The sequence below is a fragment of the Drosophila nasuta genome, chromosome 2L, assembly GCF_023558535.2.
Source record: "Drosophila nasuta strain 15112-1781.00 chromosome 2L, ASM2355853v1, whole genome shotgun sequence".
Taxonomy (NCBI): Eukaryota; Metazoa; Arthropoda; class Insecta; order Diptera; family Drosophilidae; genus Drosophila; species Drosophila nasuta.
Window position 1 is genome coordinate 10,614,834 of NC_083455.1, and position 27,920 is coordinate 10,642,753.

Below are 27,920 nucleotides of genomic sequence, written 5' to 3' on the forward strand. Positions count from 1 at the left end.
CAGCACAGAATTCATTCCTAGTTTCCTGCTCTTTTGAAGAGTTGTTTCGCTCTAAACATGCACAATGTGATTTGTAATTTATCTATGTTCTGTTTTGCTTTTTTTTTTTTTAATATGTTTTATAAATGTCAACCAAACTGAAATATGAAAATGCTTAAGCTGGAAATTTATATTAAATCTTAAACTTAATTTTCAAACATTTTTATACCAGCTACCCATAGAGGAGAATTATTTTATTTCTGAGAAATTGGTTGCGATCGTATAAAAATTGCAGAAGTTTTTCAGGAAATACTATTGTATGGCAAATTCTGAACAGGTTTGCTAACAATCTGGTATATTTTGACCTCTATATACCAAATAGGATCTTTGGTATATTTTAGTATCTTTGCTGTATATTATTTGGTATATTTTAAGAATAATACAACACTGTTTTACTTTTTTTAAAATAGGTAGCGGGTATCTCACAGTCGAGTGTGCTCGACTTTCTTAATTGTTTATTTACATCACTTATAAATAAAAAAAATAATATTTCACAGAGAATCAGAATGAAATGAAACTAAATAGACAACTGTATAAATGAATACTCAAAATTCTTAATGAGTTTCAATTTACAATTCTTTTTTTTTTATGAATATTATTATTATTTTTTTTTAATACGCAAATCTTAAATAATCATTAAAGAGCAATTATTATAAATAAAAATAAATGAACATTTATTATTGCACAAATTTGACTAAAAACTCAGAGAAGTTGCGAGTGCGGGGTTCAACTTTTGAAACAGGCTGTTGTCTCGGCTGCACACGTGTTTATGTTTTGTGTTATGAATGTTTTGAATGCATGAGCAGTACTCATAGTATTCAAATAGATGCAGAAATTCATGACTTGCTCAAGTAGTAACAAAAATAAAACGGCGTCCACAAGTCGATTGATAAAAATGCGTGTTCAAAAATCGACTAACCAGAAGATTGCTGTTCCTTTTACTTTTTGTGCTCCGAAGCTTGTTGGGTGGGCAGTGGCCAGTAAGCAGGCTAATAATGAGAAGTAGAGCTAGCACCTCTAGCTCTCTCCCTCTTTTTTAATACCTTTCTCTCTCTCTCTCTCGCTCGTTTTCGCTGTGTCACTCGCTGTAGAGAGATTCCTTCGTTGTCTCCGACCCGTTTGTTACGTTGTGTGGCGTGTGGATTTTGTTCGGAAGCATAATTTTAAATGAGCTTAACTGAATACATAGACAATATACAGAAAAAAAGCCATCAGGGCATTTGTCGTTATCGTGGCTGTGGCCAGCAGCTGTGACCCCGCATTCGCATACGTCCACGGGGTGCGGGGAGTGGGCACCATACCGCTCCCCGACTTATATGTCTTTTCGAATCCGTTTCGTGCCGGCAGCTGCGTATCTACTGAAATTATATGCAGTATATATTTAAGTTAAAGCAGGCAAGTGCAAGTACCATATTATAAAATTTTATAGTTTTCAAATAATTGCAAGTTGAAAGAATAATTATTAAAGAAGTGCTTCCAAAACTTTCTTGTTTGTATATCTGAAGTAATAAATATCGGCTTTTTGTATGGTATATTAAACAGTCAATGGTATAATAAATAATCTTTGGTATATTTTTCGATTGGAAATATATTTGTTTTAACCAATTGCAGTATATTTATAAAGAAGCACACTTTTTTTGGTTCATTCCTATGGTATATTGTATACATTATGGTATATTTTTCTCTTGACAAATGCATTTTTACTCCTAATTGCAATGAATACCAAAAAGGAAAGGATATTTTTTTACCCCAATTGCAGTATATCAATAATTATAGTGGTATTTTATGCTTTTCGGCATATTTCCTATTTGAAAAAATGTATTTTTATATACCAAATTGCAATAAATGCCAAAAATATAAAGTATATTTTCAAACCAATTGCAGTATTTTAATATTATAGCTTACTTTTCGGGCTAATACATATGGTGTATACATAATGGTATATTTTCCTCTTGAAAAATGTATATTTATATACCAAATTGCAATAAATACCAAAAGATGGGTAGGATAGTTTTAAACCAATTTCAGTATATTAATAATTCTAATTAAAATGTATATTTTTATAACTAATTGCAATAAATACTAAAAGGTGGAAGGATATTTTTGGACCGATTGCAGTATATTAATAATATAGCATACTTTTTGGGCTAATTCTTATTTTCCTCTTAAACACTTTTATTTATATACTATACTACACTGCAATAAATACCAATAAATATAGCTTGCATTTTAGAATACACTTACTTTCATTTAAATTAATTTGTTGCAATAATTAATAGGAAAGAGTGTCTGTTTTTTTATATTCTACTGAAAGCCAATATGTATTTCGATCATTTAACAGACAGCTAAATAATCGGAAGCATTCACAAGCTTTCGTATCAGCTGCTAAGACGACAGACAGCAAGTATGTGAAAAGGAATTGAAAATGCGTGTGCTTATGCATCGTTAGGACTTGAGTTGCTTGCAAGTGACCTAATCAAACGAATATATTGTTATTCGAAATATATAGCGAGTAGCCATGGCTGCGCAATATATCTGCAGAGGGAGGCTGGACTAGAAGTTGCAGCTGAAGCTGAAGCTGAAGAGGAGGAGAAAGGAGGAGGGCAGGCAGGAGAAAGTCGCACACTTAAAATTGAAACTGACTGCTGGAAAATTAACTTCAAAAGGGATTTGGAGAGCAGCGAGCAGCGAGCAGCGAGTGTTACCAAAATACGGTTTCACTGATAAATCAGTGTGCTCGACAGCTGCACGAGTGCTAAGCTCAGAGACCAGACCAGACCAGCCAGAGCAGAGCAGAGCAGTGAAGAAGAAGCAGCAGCACTCGCTTCAGTTCAGTTCAGAACAACAGTTTAGGTTTTTGGGGGTGGTGGCAAGAGGAGGAGGAGGCGGGGCATGAGTGTGTTGCGGTTTTGCCGAGCATACTACTAGTAGTTTGCTCTGCTGCTGCTGCAGTCCGTGTTGCATGGCAGCATAGATCGAAGAAGCACAAGCAGAAGCAGAAGCAGCTGAAGAAGCGAGCAGCTTGGGGTTTCCTTAAAAAGGCAGCGACATATTATATTTGCCCAAGTCATAGTCCCATGACATGGGAGGAGTGCTGCCCATGTGTAGAAGGTGTAGCTACTGCTCTCCTGGACAAGGGATGTGACTGGGTGACTGGGTCTGTGTGTGTGTGTGAGTGTTTGTAACTGCCGCTTATGCCTGACTTCATTCAATGCTTGTGCTTGTGCTTGTGCTTGTGATTGTGATTGTGCTGCAAGCCATGTACTCTCGTACCTCTCGTACTTGTGGAATTTTCTAAATCGTAACTTACCTTCCGCTCCGTTTATCATGCCGTTGACGTTTCCACTTGCCACAATGCCACCACCGGCAGCTTCAGTTCCACCAGCAGCTCCAAGTCCGCCGCCGCCGTTGTGTGGCACATTCCCAATGCCACCGCCACCGCCACCGCCACCGTTGAACACATCGTTCTCTTGCTGCATTTGATTTGAGAAATGGGTTTCCTTGGTACGCACCACTTCGTTCGTTCCCTTGTTGTGGCTGCTGGTCTGCTGCTGCTGCTGCTTCCGACGCGGCTTGCTCGTGGTGTGCAGCACGTGAGGTGTTGCTGTCGTTGTTGACTTGGGCGGTAATCGTAATTCTGCAAGAAATTGCACCAATTATGAAATGCCGAATGCCAAATGCCGACTACGACTACGACGGCGACCAAGGAACACCACAGAGCACAGAGCTCCCCGAAAAACAAAAGCAAATGGCCTGGCAGACATCATGTCCTCCCCCCCCCCAGTTCCGTCTCTTTATGCTCCTTAAACATAAACAGTAAAACAGGAGCCACAATAGCAACAACAACAATGCCAAATACAAAATCTCTAGTGTCACGGGGTTGTACAGTTGGGAGCACGAGTTTGAGTTAGTCGTGTACTACTGTACTATATAGTACGGGCTGTACGAGTAATTTGCTCTGCCGCTTTTCCCCCCTTTCCCCCCTCACACTCCTAAGTATGTCTGTTCCGCTTTCGCATGGCATGGAAATGATTTAACTACTCGCAGCAACAACATAACATTTGATTACAAAGTCTGCTGCAGTGGTTTGTTTGCACCAATTATAAGTATGTATCTAGTGGAAGACTCAACTACGCAAATAAGCACTACCTGATGCCCTTTTTATATTGGAAGAAGTGGCCAAGTACATACTTAATATAAAATGCGAATTACATTTTTCTTGAGGATATAAAATAGAATTATTTTTCTACCCAAAATAGAAATGATTAAAGCAAAAGCTTCTTGAAATTCCAAGTCATATTTGCTTCCTTTATGAGTTTCCAAATTTTAATGAAGTACTTGATATCTTAAATGAGAAGCTTAAAAGCTTTGGCAAGTTTTGTTTTCGAATAAATTTCCTTATTTAAGATGAAATGAATCTACTGCTGTATTGACTGAAAATCTAGTATATTTTGTAATTTATGGTATATTAACGAATTTGATGATATGAGGTTATACCAAATTTACCTTTTGATGTATTTCAATATATTTCAACGAATATACCAAATATACTATTTTAATATATTTCAATACTTTTGGTATATCCATGGAATGTTATACATATATTTACAATAATACCGCTTCCTCACTGTATACCAATTATACCCATTAATGTGTCTCAGTATATTCTAACGAATATACCAAATATACCTTTAGATGTATTTTAATTTTTTTGGGTATATCCATGGAATATATTAACCATAATACCGCTTCCTCACTCTTATACCAATTATACCCTTTGATGTATCTCAGTATATTTTAACGAATATACCAAATTTACCTTTAATGTATTTCAATATATTTTAATTAATATACCAAATATACCTTTTGATGTATTTCAATACTTTTGGTATATTCATGGAATGCTATATATTTTCAATAATACCGCTTCCTCACTGTTATACCAATTATACCCATTGATGTATCTCAGTATATTTTAACGAATATACCAAATATACCTTTTGATGTATTTCAATACTTTTGGTATATCCATGAAATATATTTACAATAATACCTCACTGTTATACCCAATATACCTTTGGTGTAATTTAATATATTTTAAAGAATATACCAAATATACTTTTTGATGTATTTCAATATATTTTAATTAATATACCAAATATACCTCTTTATGTATTTCAATAGTTTTGGAATATCCATGGAATGTTAGTTCAGTATATTTTAACAATAATACTGCTTCCTCACTGTTTTGCATTTGTGAAGCAATTATATTCGCTTGTCAAAGTTAATTGTACAAATACTTGGTACTAAAATACATTTCATAATTTCATTAAATGTGCTTTAGTTCAATGTCAACCAAAATCAAAATTCCAAATTTCAAAAAGTGGTGCGGCATTAAGATATTTAGGATTGCAAGATAACTTGCACTCGAAAAACTTTGCAGAAATCTCTTCTATTCATGCCAGACATTGCAGTTGAACTCTTTCACCCATCGCTCATAGTTAGCTCAACAATTTCTATGTTTATTATGGCAACCTTTTGCTATTTGAAGTGCATTTAAATAGCGCGCTAAACAATGTTCCTTAACAGTTTTGGATGCTTCATTTCGGTGCATGCAGCAAGTTCTTAATAACTGCCAAAGGCAGAACGAAAAGTTCAAAAGCCAGTTTATTGATATAAGAGATTCGCTTAGCTGCAAAACTTGTATCTTTCATCTGATTAAATGTGGAAGCAATTGAGCATTTCTCCATGTTTGAAACGGTTTCAATTTAGCGCCAGTTTTGGGCAACAAAGCAGAGCAAATGCGGTTACCAAGCTACATTAATAGTTGATTAATAATGCATAAAGACAACAATACAGATGGTTGGTTGGCTGGTGCTCACTTGTATAGCTGCAATTAATTGGGGCACCAATCGGGGTCAATCTTCTCTATCTCTTGTCGTTCGTTTGCCGGTTTTTAAAGCCGAGAAAGGAAACCGAAAAATAATTAAGTGAAACTATCTATTTAAGATGTAAGAAATGTGCATGTCCGACATTGAAATTGATTCAATAAAGCGAGTTTATGAGATAGAAATGAAAAGCTTAAAGCTTATTGCTTGATTTCATTTCAGCAAGCAGACGGACGGACAGACAGACGGACAGACGGAAAGAAGGACGGAATGTCTGGCGGAGTGTCGTGTAAGTGAAAATTGAAATGGCGTCCACGAACTTGATGCAACTCCATTGGCAATGTGTGTGCGAATGCGAATGCGAGTGGAGAAAGTTTTCCGCTGATTGTGCAATAATTCATGCTTAGTTTCTGCGCTCCAACTCTATTTTTTGGCTGCTGTGCGTTGCGGGAGGAGGAATGGGAGAAGGGGAATGGGGAATGGGGAATGGGGGTGACTGGGGGATAAGGAGCCCACTGTGCCAGATGAAAGATAGAGAAAAGCTTCAGTCGTTTTTAAATGAGATCGATAAAAATAATAGACCGACGGAAATCCTAGGTGATTTATTGCAAGGAAACTGAACGAATTACACATGCGATGCAGACACATACATCGCATATATACATATATACGAGTATATACTCTGATTCCCCCTTCCGATTTCCAGCCAAATCCCCTTCTCCTGCCTTGGCTATTCTCAGCTGAATTGATGGTTTCGAATTTTTGAGAACTATTTGGCTTAGTCTGGGCCACAGTCACAGTCCTGAATGATGTCCCTTCATTCTACCCTTATATGTATTAGAATACTCTATATGTATATATATGTATGTGTGTGTGCTCAGCATTGAACTTGAAATAAGTTTGCTGTATCGCTTCGATTGTTTTGCCTGTCATTGTCATTCACCTTGCAATCGAATCCGTGTCTCACTCTTGCCAAGGGCATTCACACTCGAACAGCTGTAAGCACCGAAATCCGATTTGGTCAGGTGTCGTATCGTCAGATTGAGATGCCACGTGTATAGGTTAATCAGCGCCTCCGATATGTTGTACTTGTTGCCATTGTGCAACTTCACATTGCCTGGGCGGAATAAAAATGAAATGGTGATTAATTATGATACAAGTTTGTAACTTATTTTATTTACACGTAGGTGCTAAAACTTATTTATTACAACAAATTATTTTAGCTCTGATTAGATTGGATTAGATTAGGTTAGAAATAAACTATTCTATTACATTTTATTTTTAAATTAACCTTAAATTTCTTTACTAGGCGCATTTATTAGAATCTCTTAGTTCTTAAAGAAACTGTTAATTGAATCGTTTGGTGTTAATTTACAGAAAAAATACAAATACAAGTTTTGCTCTTTGTTATTTGTCCTTCTGTTATTTATTGATATATAGTGAAATAACGTGGCATGTATTTTTAAGACTTTATTTGTATAAGATTATATGTCATTAAGGATTTACTGTAATTACGTTAACGACTTCTATTGTAATTTCTTCAAAGATTCATTTGATTTTCGTAGAATACAACAGATTTTTTTGTATTTAGTGATTGTTAAAAATACCAAAAACAAAAAAACTATTAGTATTTTTACTTATAAATAGTAACAGTTTATTTTTTTTTTAATTTCAGATATTATCTGCATACCGGTGAGTATTTAATCATATTAAATTATTACAGTACTAAAGACAGACATTTTACTTTATTCTATTCTATTCTATTCTATTCTGTTACGATTTCTATTTCTATTTCTGTTACAATATGCACACTTAGTATATAAACTCACCTTCATTTCGATACCAGCCGTTGAGAGGCTTCGGATACACTTCCACAATGCACTCCAGTGTCACCTCTCGCTCCACAGGCGCACCCACCAACTGGTTAACTGCTTTGATTGTAGGTGGAACTGCAAAGAAGAAAAAAGAAAACATAAATGTTAATATGTAGAACAAGACTATGATTATAATGGTGTTGCCAACTTCTTTACGCTATTCTCGCCCTCTTATGAGTACTTCATTTAAGTTGTAAACTTGCCAGCATAAAGAAATATGCATAATAGTTTTCTCCAAAATAACTTGTCTGTTTTCTGACTACTCGTATCTAGATTGTCAAAAATTTGCATTTTAGATAAAGAGTGTGGCAAAGAATTTTGAAAGTTTAAGGGGCAATAAGTTGTCGTCAAAATCTGATTAAGATGGAACCGAAAAAGTAGCAAAACTATGAAGAAATTGGAGTATAGAAATGAAGTTTGTAATTGAATGTTTATAGTTGATCAATTCAAGTTTTGTTACGTTTATGAAATGTATGTGAATTATATTTACAGTTTATTTATGCGAATATTAAGTGATAGTAATAGCTGCATAAATACTAGCGTCTTTAACTTTGCGATTTTTTTGCCAACATCTTTTTGAAGTTGCAACAATAATTTTTCACTTATTCCTCTCTTTTTATTAGTCACCACAATGATGACTGCACCAACTTCCAGCAAATGACTCTGCTGCATTCATTTCAAAGACAAACTTTTCGTATTTCGCCCAGATACACAGAAAGTGCAAGAGATGAGTGTGGAGAGTGGAGAGCTGAGAGTGAAGGGGAGACATTCACTACTCCCTGTGCTCTCTGAGTACTTGCTGTGATAACTTGCGGGGTGGGGGTGGGGGTTGGTGTCGCCCGCCATCTCTCGTAACACTTTGAAACTGGAACTGGCTACAGCGACTGTGGTATTCGCTTTACACTCGCTATGCTTTTGCATTCATATGCACTGGCATTAGTTCAGCGCTGTAGCAATAGGTGGCGCTAGACGCTGTTTGTGGGTGCTATGTAAATAACAACAGACAAACGTGCGTAGCAAATGCTCTGCCAACAGAGCTCTGCTGAGGTGCACTGCATTTCGTGTGCAGCTTGTTTGCCCTAACTATAATTGGGTTAACTATGTGTTCAAATATGCATATATTTGTAGAATTCGTTGGCTTTAATGTAGTTCATTAACTACAACATTAGTCAATTATAGATAATTATTAATAATTAATAATAATGAGTGGGAATTCATTCAAAGAATATAACAAAAAATGGCCGCTTTAGCTGTCATAAATACGTTTCTGTTGCATACTTTAGGGTGACTTATTCTATGTTACCATAAGAAGAGCATATTTCAGATTCTACATAAATATTTATTTACAATATAAAATTCTACATACGATTAATTGAATCTTAAGAGTAAGTAGTTAAATTTGTTTATTTACGTTTACAGAGCATGTCTGGATTAATGTCAATTTCAATTTGACTTAATACTTATTGTCTAATACTTTTTTTTTTTGAAGTAAGTTATTTGTGCTAAATATCATTATTTCGTAAAAACTATTTAATATTACTGTTATAATCATACTCAGGCATAAATTTTCTGAAGCTTCCTTAGAATAAAAGACATATCGAGAGAGTTGTCTATATTTCGACTATTTAATTAACTATTTATTAGTAAATTGTAGTGTATTGAAATGTCGACTCGTTAGTGTATTGCAATGTGCGTTTCGCAGAAGATGCCACTGCTCTGGGACTAAGGACTGACGGGGGGAGACCAAAGAAGCGCGGGTGCCAAGTGAGAAGTGAGCGGGTGCGTGAGTCACAGGCTAAGTTCGGTGGAGATGCGACTGTTTTGGAGTACGGAGAGCAGGGGTAGAGCTGTTTTCATAGGTTCATTTTATGCTAGTAGTGTGTGTGTGTGTGTGTTGCTGCTGCTGTGGTAGCTGTGTATATGTGTGTGTGTGTGTGTAAATGACGACTGTAATACTCTGTTTCAATGCAGCAAAGGCTCATGCTCATGCTCATGCTATTTTTCCTGTCGTTGGCTGCTGTCTCGTTGTCGTTGTTGTTGTTGTTTCTGTTCTTGTTGTTGCGGTTCTCGTTGTCGTTGTTGTTGCTGTTGTTGCCGTTGTTGCTAAAGGATAATTTTAAGCCATAAATAAAATGGATTAAAGCGCAATGATCCGCTCATCAAAATAGATTTCATCCTCTGTAATTTCTACGCTAGCAACATTATTAAAGCTTTTCTGCAAAATCAATGATAGTCCCAAAGTCCCCATAGTCTCTGTTTGCGGATTTATATGCCATTTTAGCTTTATTTCGTTGTTGATATTGTTGTTGTTGTTGATATACTGAAGTTATTCACTCGTCGCGTCTTGCTTTAACTTTAAGTATTACACAGTTCAAGTTTTGATGTGAAATTTTGCGGGAATAAATCGCATCTATTTGGCTTAATACTCGTACTGAAAAATAACTTTTGTTCTTTACCCCTCCCCATCCCTCCCTTATGCTCCCAGTCTAATCGGAGGAAAATGAAAATGGGAAAATGCATGATTAATTAACGTATATTCGTTTTATGCTGTCATATCCCTGTTTTGCTCGCAGTCTGTTTATTTTCGAGTCGGGCAGGCGAGAAGAATTATTTCTTGTTTTTCGCTTCAAAACAAATAAATTTGCTTAGTCAGGCGTGCTCGACTTGTAAATACCTAACTATATAAACTATAGAGGTATTAGTAAAACTAATGTGATTTCAAGAAGTTTAGACTCGAAACAAGAAAAAATTCTTTGAATTTATTGGAAATTAAAAATTCTATAATTTAAGTATGATTTGTTAAAATTCATAAAATCCTAACAATTTATAATAAATTAAATTCAGAATGAGTATTTTCCTTTATTATTCTAATTTTAAAGAATTTGACAATAACTATAGTAAACTTCTTGACGAAGTCTTTAAAGTTGTTCTTTGTTCTTATTGCTGTTGTGTTCTCTGAACTTGTGTTGATTGTTTTGCATTTTTGTTGAAGACAAATTGCTTTTTAATTTATTGTAAGCTTGACTGTGACAAATCTACATTCACACATATTATTTTGCGGCATTTTAAAATTAACAATGAGAACAGTTTACATTTAATATTAAACACATTTTAAAAGATAGTTGATTCTCATTTGCGACTCATATAACTAAAATGCTATTGTTTGTTTGCTGAAATCGAAATTCATAAATCTATCTTAACAGAATCTTTGATATTATTCCTAAAATATAGACTGTTATTCTGATTTCTCAATGTATCGCCATGAATGCATTTCAATTGTTGATTTTTCATTTTAAAGACTTCATTTCCTGTGGCATCACATTATCAAAGGGTATCACAACTAAACACAGACAGAGAGAGAGAGAGAGAAAGAGAGAGGGAGAGGGAGAAAGAGTTGGCTTTAAGCGAAACTTTTGGTCATGTTAGAAGCCATATGCAATAGATCAGAGCTGGCCAGTTTTGGCCAGTTTTGTCGGTTTTGCTGTTTTGTGCTTTTGCTTTTGCTGTTGCTGTTGGTGTTGTTGTTGTTGTTGCTGCTGCTGTTGGCCAACTTGGACGTTTCGACAATTGCTAACTTTGAATTTGCATTTGCATTTAACTGATTTTGACGTGGACACATTGCCGAAATTTCAACAGTTGTATACGAGGCTCCTCATCTTGGATGACTTTCACTTACACTCGCACTCACACACACACACACACACACTGAGAGTCGAGGAGTCAGCTACGCATATACGCACACATGCATACATATATATATATATGTGAATGTATGTATATATGGGCGTGCTCTTCTACATAAGACAATGGCATGGCAACTGTTGGATGCGTGAGAGATCTGCCTGCTACAGCCACACACATATGCATTTTAAATACATACATACGTGAGTGCACACTTACACGCTTACATACCTACATACACAGAGAGAATCAAATAATTAATAATCAATATATAATCTTAAATCTAGACCAATTCTCTTCAAATGTTTGAAGATTAAATTCGGGTTTGGCTGCTCTTCAAACAAGTTGCTTAAAGGTAAGGCATTCATAAACAATTTAAAAATTAGCATATTCTGAATTCATAAATGCAAATGTTTTAAAAGTGAACGTTGAGCATCACATTTCAAATGAAGATCAAAATTCTTGAACTTGACTTGCTTATAAGTAGTTCAAAAAAATACTATCTTGCACTTTACTTTTTATATGCGCTTTACTTTACTTTTTATATGTGCACTTTACTTTGAGCATGAATAGACTCTTTTGCATACACTTTTTATTTCTAAATTGTTTTTAATGTTTACTTTGTGCTAAACGCAATAACTATATTAAGATCTTTTTTTTACGAATGTATCATAGAATATATTCTTGTTTTCCTATACAAATTTTAAAAGGTATTTCAGAAATACTGATGTATGCCAAAAAATTGCCTACTGACAATCTGGTATATATAGATATACCAATATATAGATATACCAATTACGACATTTGGTATATTTTAGCAAAATCGGTAAACTGAGTTGGCATATTTTAGTATTCGGTATATTTTCTGTATTTTTTGGTATATATTTTTGGAATATGGTCTTATAGAAAATGCATAGCATTTTTCTCACAGTCGAGCACACTCGATTGTAGCTTTCTTACTTGTAAAGCCGAGTTTATCTAATTAAATTAACATTATTTATTTTCTTTAAAATAAAGCATATATTTGAATTTCTACCTTATTCTTTTTTTAATAACGTAATACACACAATAACGTAATAATAAAATAAAACACATATTTATATTTCTTCGTAATTCTGTTTTTGGAGTAACGTAATATGTTTACTTTTTCTTCTTCCTTCTTAACGTTATTTTTCTCTCTGTGTACTTGCATAGATGCTGGCACACGCACACATACATACGAACATCTGCGCATATAGGAAGTAAACAGAATAATAGAGGCAACAGCTCATGACAATAGTTCAATGTGAGCTGCCAGCTTCACTGCTTCACTTCTCAGTGGCGCTCCTCATCATCAACCCCCCTCTCCCACCCATTCCCGCCAGCCCTTTTCTAGCCACTGTGATGGGTGCTTTGCTAGTTACGAGTTGTTATTACAATAGCACACACTATACTACAACTACAAGTACAACTACGACGACAACGACGACGACTGCTGAAGCATATTCGCCCATTTGATATGCTTTTGGGCTGGTTTGCCGAAGTGCGACTATCGCAACTTTTCACAACTGCTACTCTCTGAATTTGACTTGACAATCTCATGGTGTTGATTTGTGTCTTGTGTGCCACACCAACGCCATGTTCCATGTTCCTTCCTCCGAGCATCGCAAACAGAACCTTCACATACTTACTTACCATACGAGTAGAGTAGAACTAGCATCTTTCAGCCAACTCGAGTCGAGTACATGGCTGCAAGACACAATTTGATTGTTTCGTTGCGTCTGGAAACATGCAAAACCTCTGAATGACCATGGCGACCATTCAACATAAATTTCATTTTATATTTAACATTTGCCAGTGTGTGCACTTTTCATACCGCATTGATAAATATTATATACCATAAGCATCTTTTCTTAAAATTCAGCCATTTCTCATATTGAAAGAATATATTATTTCTGTACTAAAAATATTGAATTCTTAAATTCAGTGACAGATAGAAAATAGATTTAGTTTTTAATTATATTTCAAATCGATCCCAACTGGCAAAGAATACTTGAAATATGGTTAATTATATTACTATGTATATATAGAAAGCACATTATTGATTCTAAATTGAATATTAAACTAGATAAATTGATTTTACTAAAAATTTCTCAATAGAGATCTGCACTTTAATCTAGATTTATCGTTGAATTTAAATCACATTAGTTTTTACTCGTTACTCAGGGTAGAAGGGTATTATAACTTTGTGCCGGCAGGGAATGTATGTAACAGTCATAAGAAGGCATCTCCGACCCTATAAAGTATATATATTCTTGATCAGCGTCAACAGCCGCCTTCACAAATTGACAAGACTCGAATAACGTAATTTTAAAGCAAGAGTCGTGAATTTTGATATATACAATAACAATAATAATAGTAATAATAATAGTCTTTGTGATTCCTGAAAATTTGGTTTTTGTTTATTTGATATAACAATTGTCGAACTTGTTAAAGAAATACTTTTGTATGGGCAAAAACGTCTTAGTTGCTTTGGCTGACAATCTGGTATATTTTGCACTCTATAGTAGATCTTGAATGTAGTACCATATAAATATACCAAATATAACACTTGGTATATTTTCAGTTTTTGTTTTTGTTGTATATTTCAAAATGGGGACCGGGTATCTCACCGTCGAGCACACTCTACTGAACATTTCTTACTTGTTTTTTTAAGTATTTTTATGGTATATTATTTTAGTATATTATGAGAATAATACTTTTATTCAAAATGAAGTTTTCTTACTTTCTTACTCATTTCATTCTGTGTGCAATCTTAAAGATTCCTTAAAAACTATAAAGCAAAAAAGATGTAGGAGAAAGCAACTTACAGTTGACGTGAATATCAAATCGCTTGCTCACTGAGGGAGGCACTCCATTTGATGCGATGCAGAGGTAACCTCCCATATCAGTTCGGTGGACATTCGTGAGTGTCAGACGCTCGCCCTCGACTGACTTCAGAGCTGCGCGATGACAAGAAAATTGTAAAATTTGTTAGAGAATATCATTAAGTTCAGTCTGCCAGTACATTCTTAAATAACCACATTATAAAACGTTTACAAATAGTGTGTATGTGAACGGTTTATTATAAGGAAATTCAATTATTTAGATATGCACCTTGTTTGTCTCTGCTCTCCGTTCTTAGCATAATGTCTTTGCCGCCCTCACGTCGCCACTGCACCATGGGCTCTGGAACACCTGTTTGAATAGATATTTGTTTAAACTATTAATTTCAAATAACATCATATATATTAATTTATAAACTCATTCGAAATTAAAAATAACACACATTTTTATTTTTACTCCTTTTTGTTTGTCATATATGGTTCTTGTAATAATTATTCTATTAACTCATTTGTTATATATAGAAATAACTAAATTTCTCAATGTATTAAAAATTAAATTGGGATGTTATGTTTAGAGGTTGTTTGTTAGTACAATTTTGTTAGCGTAGTAGAATTTTTAAATGTTATGATATTTTCAATCTCGAATTTCTATGTAGTTTTATATTTAATATTTAAATCTTCTCGTTGTCTAATTTTTAATTGAAAATTTTAAAACCATTTGTTCCTCAGCAAAATCGAATAATTCTATTGTAGAAATTCTAGTTTATTATAATTCTATTGTAGAAATAAATTTCGGTAGATAATTTTACAATATAAAGTAGGTTTATTTGTAGGTTTTACATTTATTTTTCGTCTCGCTATTATGATGTTGTATTGATTTCCATTTTATTTTGTTAACATGATTTCATCCTTTATTTATGTTTTAAGACAATCTCAATCACACTCACCTGTGGCACTGCATTGTAGTGAGATGCTGCCTCCTTCAGTGCTGACGCCCTCGTCAATGTTTTGATCGGGATGGTTCAGAATATCCGGTGGGACCACAACATCCAAATAGCCAGACTGCAAAGAAACGAGGATATGATGAACTTAACAAGGTACAATTTAATAAGATAATTTTTTTATGTTATAATATATAACATAAATGTTTGACATCTTTTGAAGAGAGTAAAATGCATTAGAAATTAATTGAAGTTAAGAATTATTGAAGTAAACGCCTGTCAGTCTATATTGCTTTTTAGAGAGTATTCCAATTTCATATTGTAAACAGTTGTTTAATATTGCTGATTGGAATTCTTATGCTTAGCTTAGCGTAGCTACAGCTACAGTACGTGCAAGCAGTCGACGTCCACGTCTACGTTCATGTTCACGTCCACGTCCTCATACGCGGACAAATGCTGCTGGTCACCTGGGCTAATCCATTCACACATATCTCAGAAGTAAGCCAGGACTCAGACGCATATGGCGTAAAGATTACTGTCTCAGCAGGACACCAAAGCAAAACCACGACAGTCATCTGGGAATGGGCTAGGGATGGAGAAGCGACAGGGATGGAGATGCGGCAGGGATGGAGGTGCAGATGGGTGGAGGCTGCAGTTCATGGTGTGGTGCGGTGTGGTTCGAAGTGGGCTGGTGTGAGTGACTTCTACTACTTACCAGACTCTTCATGGGATCCGTGTTCACCTGGCACATGTAGCTGCCAGAATCATTTAGCTGCACGTGCGATATGTGAAGTTTCCAGGTGTTGTGTCCATTGTGTGTCACTGATAATCTTGGATTTAGCGACACCATATGTGTGTGTATACCAAGTATTGCTTTTGAATCTGATTTAATCCATGCCACCTGAAATTGCACACCAAACACAAAGATAGTAATGTAGTACCATCAAGTACAAGTATAAGACACTGAAAAAAAAAACGATTGGATTATCTATGTAGAAGCTCAAAGCAGATTTCGATTAGAACTTGGGTTATTCATATTTATAAAAATAAAATACTATGTCAGTTTATTTTGTATATTAGAGTTTAACGAATGCAAATCAGATTTATAAATATGTAAGAGAAGACTTTGTAGATCTTTTTTTTTACTTTTGTAAAAATGAAGGGTTCAAAAAATGAACTGTTCATATGCAATAATCATGCCAAAATTTAAATTCTTAAATTTATTTTATAGTTTTTGGATAATAATTTAGCTGTAATTGTTCTAAATATTTAATAAGCACATTAATAATGATTTATATATTTTAGTATAAATAAAAATTTATAAATGTTGATTTATGATTTTATGTAGTCTCCATAAAATTTTGTAAAAATTTTGCAGTTTTCGATTTTGATTCTAGAATTCTCGACTCTTTCTTGGACTCGACACTTATTTTTCTCGGTGCATAAGTTTGTTGCTTCTCCGAACTTCAGAAAACAACCATTACTTAGGCGCATGTAGGACATACACACGAGTGGAAGATACTAGAATACTCGGGTACAAACTCGCATGTACTTTGTACCTGAATCCCCGCTCCCCAAAGACGTCCTCACTGAGGCTCAAATACATACAAATAAGATTAGGACAAGGTTGTCTGGTTTGGTCAACGCAAATACGATTTTATGGCATGTTAATGCACTCGCTTCGCAGTTGCCACCCTACAAAGCTGATGTCCATGCTGTGGGGTATATTGTATTAAAATCTTGAACGCTATGGGTGTAAATGTATAGTGTACTTATATACATAGGTAGTTATGCTCGTATGCATCTCTGTGCGAGGATGTTCATTAATTCATAAGGCAAAGCAAGTTTTGGCCACAACTTCAGCTGAATTGTGTCACATTTTCAGCTTACGAAAGCAGCTTAAATACTCCGCATGTGTAAATCATCTGTTCGCCCTATGATCTATTCTACGCACAGTTAAGCAGATAGGCGCTAGGTGGCGCCAGCTTAACGCCAGCTGCCACAAATGTTTCTCTAATAACTTCCCACCTATTGTTTAATAATGCTATCTGAATAGATTCACACCTGTTTTATGCATGAATAAAGACAATTGAATTTGATGAATACGTTTTTAAAATTATTACTTTAATTTGATGTACTAAACGCCAAAATTTGAAAATATGAAGCTTAGCTTTTCAGTATTAGAACATATGATAAGAATAGAAATTGTTTTATTAAATATGAGAATTTGATTTACTTTTTTTATTTTACAATAATAAATCAGGTCCTAGCTATTAAATAATATTGTTTGAAGTATAAATAAAGAAACAAAAAAATAAATAAAAGTTAAGGGGAACAATCTAAGTTTTTTTTTTAAATAAGTTTTGATATAAGATTGACACGATTAGATAGGAATGCTTTTAATAGCTGATACATACCCGATATTGTCCCAGGTTGTCCACGACACAGGTGAATGATATGTCCCGTCCTTGGGGAACTGTGATATTCGTGAGTTGGGCCAAAAACTGGGGTCCCTGCTCATCGGGATCACTGTGAACTGTGAAAGGTTCGAAATGTCATCATAAAATAATGTGTGCGCAATGTACAAAAAAATAATTGTAAAAAATAATGTAAACACAGGTGTGTGGACACAACTATAGCTACTGTATATACATATAACTGAAGCAGGTGTATCGTGCATGCAAATAACTCAAGTTGAGGAACAAAGCGAATAAAACAAACGGAAAATGTAATACGAAAAGTGCATTACGCAATTGTAAAACTTCCCACCCAAAAATGGTGGAAGCTGTGGGAGGAGGAGAAGATGGGAGGAGTAGGAGGAGGAAACCATTATCCAAGTTGCGCAGTCTGTTTATACAGTGCATTAAAAAAGTAATGGTGCGCTTAGAATATTATTTGCACATAAGCAATAACTGGGGGATAATGCAAAATTAGTTTGCTACTTAAATTAATTACATTTAATACGCTCGCACAATGCGGCAAATTAAGCTGTTGTTCGAGTTCCGGCAAAAAACTTTTATTGCCCGGAGAAGAACATTTAATCCCTCCCCGGGCGTTGTCCCGACGACAGTTGAATACTCTCACCCAGATTACTAACGTATTTATATGTCTAAGTACTTACTTTGTGTGTTGGTAAGTGAATGGCTTGCATTTGTGTTCAACACGCCGGAGAGTAGCAAAATCATCACGGACGCTAATGTCCTGACCCGTCGTATGTTTATCTGAGTCATGAGGGCAGTCTTCATTTTGTTTTTTTGGGTTGGTTTGTTGTGGTTTTTAATCTATTATAGGCTTCTGATCGTCGTCGGATCTTCAGGTACTTTCCAAATAACTTACTATCTTAGATGTGTATAGTTATAATATGCATAAAAATCTCGCTATTCGAGCTGATCCCTTTTGATGGCGATTTATATGTATGTATGTTGCTGGTATGTGTGTTGTTATTGTCGCCGATTATTTGTGCGATCGAAGCATTTTCGTTCTCTATTAGTTGTCTAGGTATTGTCATTTGTTAACAGATCATCACGAATAGATTTGCGCCAGGTTAATTCTGCAAAAAGAAGAAGAGTTGAAGAACATGTAGAGTATATTGTCAAAACTTGAAGCTTTTTCTACCAAAATTCATGTTACGTGTTGTTAATGCAATAATTATCTTTATTTGTAAAGCTATTTCGCTTTCAACGTTATAAGGAAAGGAAAACGAAAAAGGTCTGGTGAAGGCAAGTGAAGTCAGGCAGGACTTTCTGGCCAAGGCAAAAAAGGGAAGCAAAGTTAAAACCAAATTCCAAGCTCTGGAATGCGTCGCGCAATTCACTTTGCCGACTGGAATTTCTTTACCAAATTTTAAGTTGTATACAAAAATGTACAAGTGGTGGAATAATACATCTAATTTAAGGGAGGTGAGCTGATGCTGCTGTTGTTACTGATGCTGCTGCTCTGTGGTAACAATTAAACAAACAGACAAACATATTATGCCAACAAAAAATTAAGAAACAGGCATTTCAATGCCTCAGTTCTACACAAAAAGGGCAACGAAAAGGGCTACACGAATGTGAAAGGCATAAAAAGGAACTTAAAGATGTTTTTTGTAGTCTATTCTCGATTAAATGGCAAGTATATTTCATTGCTCAGAGCTTACAATTTGGTTTCATTGATTTTTTAATAGTTTTCAATAGATTTAAGTACATAGAACTGATCATCGCAGAAATCGGAATTTAATTGGGGGGGAAACTTTCCTGGCCGGACACTGAACTTTCAGCCGGTTACAGAATAAAAGTTTTAATTTTTTAGCTGACTTTAAGTTTTTACTTTTTATAAAGCATTAGATAAGTTAATAAGTTTTTTTTTATATTTATATATAATGATCCAATAATATCAAATTATCAACAAATTTGTTTTCCTATGTTTACATTTTGGGTTAGGTTAATAGAAATATCGACTAAAGGAAGCTTTCAGAGAGTGGCACTTTAGCAAAAAAGCAACAAAGAGAAGACGGAACTAGATAAACGAACTCGAAGAGCAATTTGCATAAAGAAGCGAACTAGATTAATGATAGACTCCAATAATCGAACTAAATTCATGAACTAGATGAACGGCTTGCATTGATAGACAAAAGAACGAACGAAAAGAACGATGAGCAGTAATTGAAAGCGTTTAGTGCAAATTAAATGGCGGCTTCATTTAGCTAGATCGACTTAAGAACAACAAAGTGAACGAATAGAGGAAAAAACAATAGCAAGTGAGTTGTGACGCTTCTGAAACCATTGAAATAAAAAACGACGCGCTTAACTTTAATCAAAATAGTTAATAACATTCTGCAGGGTCTATCTTATTGCGCTTTTAAACAATTACGCAATTGCACAATATTTCAGTACAGTGTTGAAGTGCTAACCAATAATGTAAGTGCGCGAATAAGCAAACACAAATACACACACACATATAAATATAAGTATGTAGTAATTCTGCATGCAGAAATCAGAGCCATCAATTTTGGTGCGAATTCGTTTCGTTCGTTTCGTTTGTATGTGCGTAAATGGTCATCCATCAACAATTAATCGCCCGCTGGCAGCGAGAAAGAGAGCAGCGGTAAAGAGAGAGAGGGAAGGAGCAGAGTGTGGGGTAGTGGGGGCATGCGCTGCTGTTGCTGCTGCTGCGAGAGTGTTAAAATAAAGAAAATATTCAGCCGGAATTTTTAATTCTCAACGACTGCAATCAAAGGATTTTACAAATGACCAACCCATCTGCTTGTCGGTTGCTTGTTGGATGTTGGATATGTTGAATGTTGGATTGTTGGATTGTGTTGGATGTTGGATGTGAAGCAATGCGATTGCATAAAATGCTTTAACCACATTTCATGTTTGCTCTTGCACGCCTCTGCTCTCTGCTCGGCCTCTGCTACTGCCTCTGTTGACCACAACAAACCCAACTCTGTTACTTTTGTGACATCATTGCCCTCAGCCCTCGGTAAAGAATGAATGCAAGAGAGTGGAGAGCGGAGAGCGGAGAGTTGGCCATTTTGGAGAGCGAGCGCATCAGCATAAAGTGCCTGCTGATCCATTTATTCATATTCAGTTTCGCCTAAAATCACATAGAACTGTTGCTGTTGCCGTTGCTGCTACTGCTGTGTGATGTGGAATTTAAACTGGAGCTGCTCTCCCGCTCTCTTCTCTCTATCCTCATTTTACAATGCTGAGTTTGTGCTTGCACTTATGCATGCACACAAACACACATTCGGACATTACGCATGTGGATTTGCATGACCAGATTGCTGGTTTGCCTAGTAAGAGATACACAGATATACAAATGCAATTGTGTGCGTGTGTGCGTGTGCAAGCGTTGCCGGATCCGGATACGGAATTTCGAAATTGTGCGCACTGTCGGGTAATACGAAATTCCATTCGCCACAATTTTTAATCAGAAGTAACTGGTGTGGTCGAGAGCATTTCCGACGTCGACCGGACTGGGCCGGGTCGGGTCGGGCCGGGCCTAAAATAAAAATGCCAAAATAAAAAGATTTGCGTCTGAAATCTCATTAAAAACAATTCCGTTTGTGTGCAAAACAAACGCAAACAAAAAACCGAGGCGAGAACTGGGAACTGAGAGAACTGAGGCACGTTGGCCGAGGAAACATTGGACATATCCATCCACACCACATGCATGAGCAGCATGAAGAGCTTGTGATTGTGATTGTGCTTCTGCTTGTGCTTGTGTTGGAAGCGTAATCCCTACAGCTGTAGCAATGCCACTGCCAATACCAGCAACAGCTCCAACAGCAACAGCAACGTCCCAGATCTCAGCTGCTCTTCCACCGCAGCAGTGCAGCCAACAACTGCCTTGAACTTGTCAGTTCGTCGTTCGTCGCCGCCGTCGCAACTCGCGCCCTGTTTGTCCATTTGATGACGAAGAGCTACCATCAATTTGCAACACTCCCACAGCCAGAGAAGCTGTAAGAGGAGGCAGCAGGAGGAGGAGCACGGCATCAGTCGTGGTCCGTTGCCCATCGCCTGCCCACTTTGAGTGTAAACACATAATCCATTTAAATTGTTTGTGGTTTTTCTTATTGTTTGTTTCCCTTCTTGTTTTCATTGTAGCTGCCATTTTCGCTGCCGTCGCTTCTGCTTCTGCTGCCGCTGCTGCTGTCGCTGTCATTTCTCTCTCTCGTTTTCGAAGGCAAATCGGGCTCATGTTAGAGGCCTACACGCTGCTCCCCTTTCCCCTCAGTTTTCCCCAGCAGCCGCAGTAGTCGCTTCTAGTTACTTTAAACACTGGCATATTACGCTGCAAACCCTCGCAATTGTATCTGCTTGTAGCTTATCTGTTATTTTTTTGGTGGTCTTTGTGTCTTTGACATTTGATGGCCGCTGAATGATGTGCATTATTGCTACATTTATGTATTTTCACTTTACTTAAATCGCACTCGATTAATGATTTATCGTTGTACGCTTTCCCAGTGTAGATCATCGATCTGGCAACGTGGCATGACCAATGATCAGCACAAAGAGTTGGCAGTGCGGTCATACGCACTTTTTTTAAAGCTTTTGCTTTTGTCAACAAATGATATTTATAATGGCGAACAAATTTGATGAGATTTTTTATTAATATCTTTAACAATTGTTCTAGCAAAAAAAAATTAATTTTTCATGCAGCAAATACTGTTTATTTTTTACATTTCTGCAACATTTTTTCCAGCATTAGTTTTTGATTTTTTTTTTATATCAATTTTGATTCCTTTTATAAAAGGGATTCTTTATTAATTTCATGAATATAAAAAAAATAAACAATTCTTGCGAATTAGCTAAGATGTAATTATCTTTTCAGTGCTAAAATTCGATTAAAATGAAAATTATTGCAACTTTGAGGAATACAAATGAAATTTTCAATTATTTCGCAATTTAAAATATAAAATTGTTTTTACAGCAATGATTTATTGGTCATTTTATTTTCACTAACGTTAATTACCAAAATTGGGATTTGATAATTTGAATTAATTTTGCATTTACGCCAAATCTAAAATTCCTAACTTTTGTTAGCTAATATACTAATTTTATTTCGTATGAAATATATTTAATTTTAAATTCACACTACACATTTTTGCCAACATTTGTTTGCAAATTTCGAATTGATTTGATTGCTCTTAAGATCTTACCACAGCTTCTTTTGGCAGCCAGCACTTTCGATTAAAGCACTTTTATTTGTTTTTTGCCTTGAACAACGTAACAAATGAGGAAAAAAAAACCAAAGTTTTTTTTTTCGTTTTGATATTTTTTCAAGCATGAGCTTGCTTTTTTGGGGGGAGGCGATTGGCATTTGCTTTTGCCTTCCATGTCGATGCGTCTTGTGATTCACTCCCAAAAACACTCAAGGATGCATTAAGTTCCATTTTGTGACACGGCGAGTACTCGTTCTCTTACTCGTATGAGTGCTCTGCATAAATGGCTGTGTCGTGTGTAGCGTTGAGATGTCTGTGCAGAAGTCAAAGTTCTTCAAATTTGCATAGAATCAAAATGACATGTTACTGTGCTTTTTCTCTTTGCCTTCTCCCAATTCAATAGAAAATGTAAAAAGATTATATTGAATTTTCTCGTTGTCTCTAGCCACACCTACATATTGTGCATTTAAAGCACAAACTGATTAGCTTATTGGACAAATGTAACATTTACAAATGAAAAAATGGCATCAGAAATAAATCCTACATTAATCCTTTTGGTTAACTGCCCTTTTTGTAGGTTAATTACCTTGTTAGCATTTATATTGTAATGTAAATATAATTAGCTAAAAGTATATTGAATTATTGGCAGCAATTACAAACATTTATAAAACTAATTAAGAACTTTTAATCGCATTCTGAATCAATAGAAGTTCCCATCATTTGTCACAACACGTAAGCTCGCCGTTACGTTGTTTGTCTTACGTTTAACGTAATGATCGGGGTGAGTGTCAAAGCAATGACTTTTTGTCCGTCACCTGGTGCTCAACCAAGCGACTTGTGTCTGCAGTTAAAGTAAAACACAACATACACAAACTCTCGACTACTCCTTCCAACTCACACATGACATATGATTGCGTGTGTGTGTGTGGGTGTGGGTGTATGTAAACTATGCAGTGTAAAGGAATTGAAGAGAGTGCGGAGAGTGGGAGTGAAATAGACAGACAGGCAGTACTTACACATGGAACAGAACACGACAATGTGCAACTGTGCAAAAGTGGCAAACTGAAATAGTTTTTAGCTAAAAGTTGCCACACACAACACACATACACAATATGCAATAGACAATACACAATGCACACACCCACACGCACACACATAGATAAGGCGATTGTGTGAATTTGTGTGTGTGTGTGTGTGTGTGTATGTTGTTGAGTCAAACATTTCGTAGCACTGATTTGGGGGTTGCTACGCAATTGTTGTTATCACTTTGTAATAATAATGCACGACATTTACACTGACTGCCGCAAGTTATGCACAAACACACACTGTGAAGATCGTGCATACACACACAAAATGTAAATATTCCGTCGCACTTTTGCATAGTTTAAAATCCAACTTTGATAACTGGCTCTAATTATTGTAAACTACTTAATTATTTGATTATTTTTAGATAACTTAATGATAACTGGTGACTAATTTTTCGCATGATCTGATTTGGTTTTTTTTTGGTTTTTTTCAATGTTCTCAGAATTTAATTTATATCTTTTATTTCTAATTATAATTGGTATCGCAAAATAAGTATTTCCAAATTATCATCCAAATCTCTTCAATATATGTATATTAAGATAGAAAACAACATATATTTTATGATTTTAATATGCTGTATAATAATAATGCTAGACTATTACAGTGACTGCCGTAAGCCCACGCTTGATTATTTACCTATCAACTGTTATACTCAACTGTTATACATGCTGTTACACTGACAGATCATTGAAAGCTCATTTGCCTGTGCTCATTCACTCAGAATGTGATACTACTTTTCATAAACTAATTCCGCACGCTGTCTCGCACCCATTGCTCGACCCTTGACGCCAGCCCTGAGCTCAACCCCTCCCTGGGCCGCTTTGGCTGCTACCCAATTGAGTTGTGGAGCGTGCCGTGTCTGTTGACTTTGCTCCTTATCAACAAGTCGCCACTTAATTCAATTACATTAGATACGACGAGAATATACTATGTATACGAGTGGAATGAGAGTTCGAGCTTCCACTCTCCTCTCCCTTCTCCTCGCGTACTCCAATCGTGTATCCAAAAGGAGGCCCAGTCCTAGTCCTATTGTAACTGCGGTTGGATGACAGCTGAGCGCACTACTGTGGCATCCGCATGCCTCTCAAAAGAAGAAAGGAAGGAAATAAAGCATTTAATAGCCGCCGGCATTTCCATTTACATATTCTTCGATTTAAATGTTATCGCGCGTTGTGCTTGTGCTTTTGCTTTTGCTTTGGCCAAACGCACAATTTAATATAATTTTTATTTTTTTTTTCGTTTGGTTTTTTATGTCAGAACAAAAACCCAAACAAATTAAAAGCCTTGCTCAAGGTCAATTGTGAAATGTCTTTGCTAAATGCTCTCAATTACCCAAAAGGCCCCAAGGCATTCATTCCCATTTCAATTTCAATTTCATAGCCAACTTTGTACCTTGTTTATTCAGCTGACCAATCTCAGAGTTGGCAAATCAATGAGACTAACATTCGAGTGGCTGTCTAAACCCGTCTAGTATTCATACTCACACTCATATGCATTGTCATTTGATTACTACTTGTGTGTGCTCAAATGTTGGTTCATTTGTCTGCTTTTAATTCCATCTCAATATGCTTTTAATACATCAATTTAATTGTCAAACAAACTGAAGGGCTTGATGGTAGGACATGGTGTTGAGTCATAAAACAAAGGCAAAGACAAACCTCAATTCAATTATAATTAGTCATAATTATTTATACTACTGACGTTCGATAGTTGGCAAATGTTATTGAGGTGGAAAAGGCAATAGCCCAATGAGCAATAGAAATATTGTATGCAAAGTAGGAACAGGAAATTCATCAATGAAATGCACCAAAGATTTCTCCTCGAACTTCTCTCAGAGTATTGTGCATTTGTAACATATGAAATTAATATTGTTAATATTATTGAATGAAATAATTCAAATATCAATATCAGAAATCTGCTAAGAGAAGAGGTGAGATTCAGAAGTGTTTAATTAAACGAATTAGTTGTTTGATTCTAGTTAAACTTATTGTTTCAGAACTTCCATTGTCTTTTATTCAAACTATATTTAGAATTATTAAAATTTTTTAAGAAAATCGAAATTGTTTGAATTGTTGGAAATTCGAACTAAGAAAGAAGAAAACTATTTTCAATACTTTAGTATAATCATCTTCTGCATATATTTTTTTGTCTTTGCAATTGATGATTAGGTCCTTCGTGTATAATTATAGGATTTCCTTAATAATCTTTTTATTTTAATATTGCTATATTGTACAAAATTAACAGTTAATAGTAAATCTGTATCTCTGTTGGTTTTAAAAATTGCAAAATAAAAAATATTTGCAGAAGTTCAACTAAAAGGAATTTTGAAACTCAATTAATATCGTGAATTATTATGTGAAATTGCAGATTTAATAATCCAATGTGATATAAAGATTACTCTTAAGATATGTTTTTAATATAGTTAGCTTTTTAAAGTTAAAAACATTTTTTTATAATTGAGAATTTTTTCCTAACTTTTCTTTTTTTTATTTCTTTTTTAATATTTCAGAAATTATTTTATTACACGTACATAATAAAACAAGTAAGAAAGCTACAGTCGAGTGTACTCGACTGTGAGATACCCGCTACCCATTTTGAATAAAATAAATATAATTTGCGGTATTTTCTCAAAATATACCGAATATACTGCAAAAATACTAAAAATATACCAAATGGTATATTTGGTATATCGACAGAGTACCGCATTCAAAATATACCATAGACGGCACAATATACCAGATTGTCAGCCAAAGCAACTAAGACCCCTAGTAAGTAGGCGTTTTTGCCCATACAAAAATATTTCTTTTATAACTTCGACAATTTTTATCTGATCGCAACCAAATTTTCAGAAATCATAACTACTATAGTAGTTATTATATATACCAAAATTATATATACCAAATTTAAAATTACGCTTGTTATTCGATTTTTTTGTTTTGCGGGGGCGGAAGTGGGCGTGGCAAAAATTTGAAACAAACTTGATCTGCGTGCAAACATAACAAATGTTGTCGAAAAAAAATTATAGCTCTATCTCTTATAGTCTCTGAGATCTAGGTGTTCATACGGACGGACGGACAGACACACAGACGGACAGACGGACAGACGGACAGACGGACATGGCTATATCGTCTCGGCTGTTGACGCTGATCAAGAATATATATACTTTATAGGGTCGGAGATGCCTCCTTCTACCTGTTACATACATTTCCTGCCGGCACAAAGTTATAATACCCTTCTACCCTATGGGTAGCGGGTATAATTAATCTACTGGATTGTTCAGATATGCGGTTAAGATTTAAAAAGCATAATGGTAAGTCCGATCTCTATTAACTTCTTTTATGAAGATTTTTTAAAAATGTATAAATTAATTTATTTTATATAATTCAGATAGATTAAGAACTATTTCCAAAGCTATGTTAATATTTGAGATCAAAAACCAGAAAGTATACCGCATATTTATCTGCCATCTAAGTAATTAGCGATCAGAAGGTTCATAATTCGCATTATGTGGAGAAATTAAATAGTTTATTACGTATAGATATTCAGTAGCTAATTGCTGCTGCAGGATTTCCCAATTCCGTATTTGAAGTGGTATAAAATGTTTGCCCAAAATTAAATGCTGCATTCAGTTGCAGTATTTACATTTTTCTCATTTGAGGAAAATAAATGAAGTGCATAATTAAACTAGAGTTTTAAAGAAAATAGAGAATAGAAAACACATTTTCATGCTTACATTTTGGACACGAATACGAGCAGAGGATGAAGTGGAAGTGAAAGAAAATGAAGTGAAAGGAGACCAGTTTCATTCAGAGCTTGTTTAGTTGTTGTTTTTTGTTTTGTTTTTTTTGCCGTTTCGTGGCTGCAGTTGTTGTTGTTGTTGTTTTTGTTGCTGTTGCTTA

General features: G+C 35.3%; 1 protein-coding gene across 2 annotated transcripts; it reads right to left on the bottom strand.

Moving 5' to 3' along the window:
- Positions 1-727: 727 nt before the first annotated feature.
- Positions 728-27,855, bottom strand: LOC132792877 (lachesin). 2 transcript variants are annotated; one of them, XM_060802409.1, is made up of 11 exons: positions 27,755-27,855; positions 18,409-18,837; positions 17,705-17,823; positions 16,003-16,188; positions 15,294-15,408; positions 14,618-14,698; positions 14,332-14,463; positions 7,757-7,876; positions 6,871-7,044; positions 3,350-3,676; positions 728-1,394 (listed from the first exon to the last, which is right to left on the bottom strand). In XM_060802409.1, the coding sequence occupies exons 2-11, from the start codon at positions 18,530-18,532 to the stop codon at positions 1,213-1,215; spliced, it is 1,560 nt and encodes a 519-aa protein (XP_060658392.1). In that variant the 5' UTR covers positions 18,533-18,837; positions 27,755-27,855; the 3' UTR covers positions 728-1,212. The 2 variants fall into 2 exon arrangements, with proteins under 2 accessions (XP_060658392.1, XP_060658384.1); XM_060802401.1 differs by having other exon boundaries at positions 728-1,397.
- Between the last annotated feature and the right edge of the window lie 65 nt (positions 27,856-27,920).

Excerpts from the sequence above, each read along its gene's own strand:
- LOC132792877 (XM_060802401.1), bottom strand. The coding sequence starts at position 18,532 with ATGAAGACTGCCCTCATGACTCAGATAAACATACGACGGGTCAGGACA. Across the intron at positions 17,824-18,408 it reads TTCACTTACCAACACACAAA|TTCACAGTGATCCCGATGAG; the intron begins GTAAGTACTTAG and ends AACCTTTCACAG. Across the intron at positions 3,677-6,870 it reads GACACGGATTCGATTGCAAG|AATTACGATTACCGCCCAAG; the intron begins GTGAATGACAAT and ends AATTTCTTGCAG.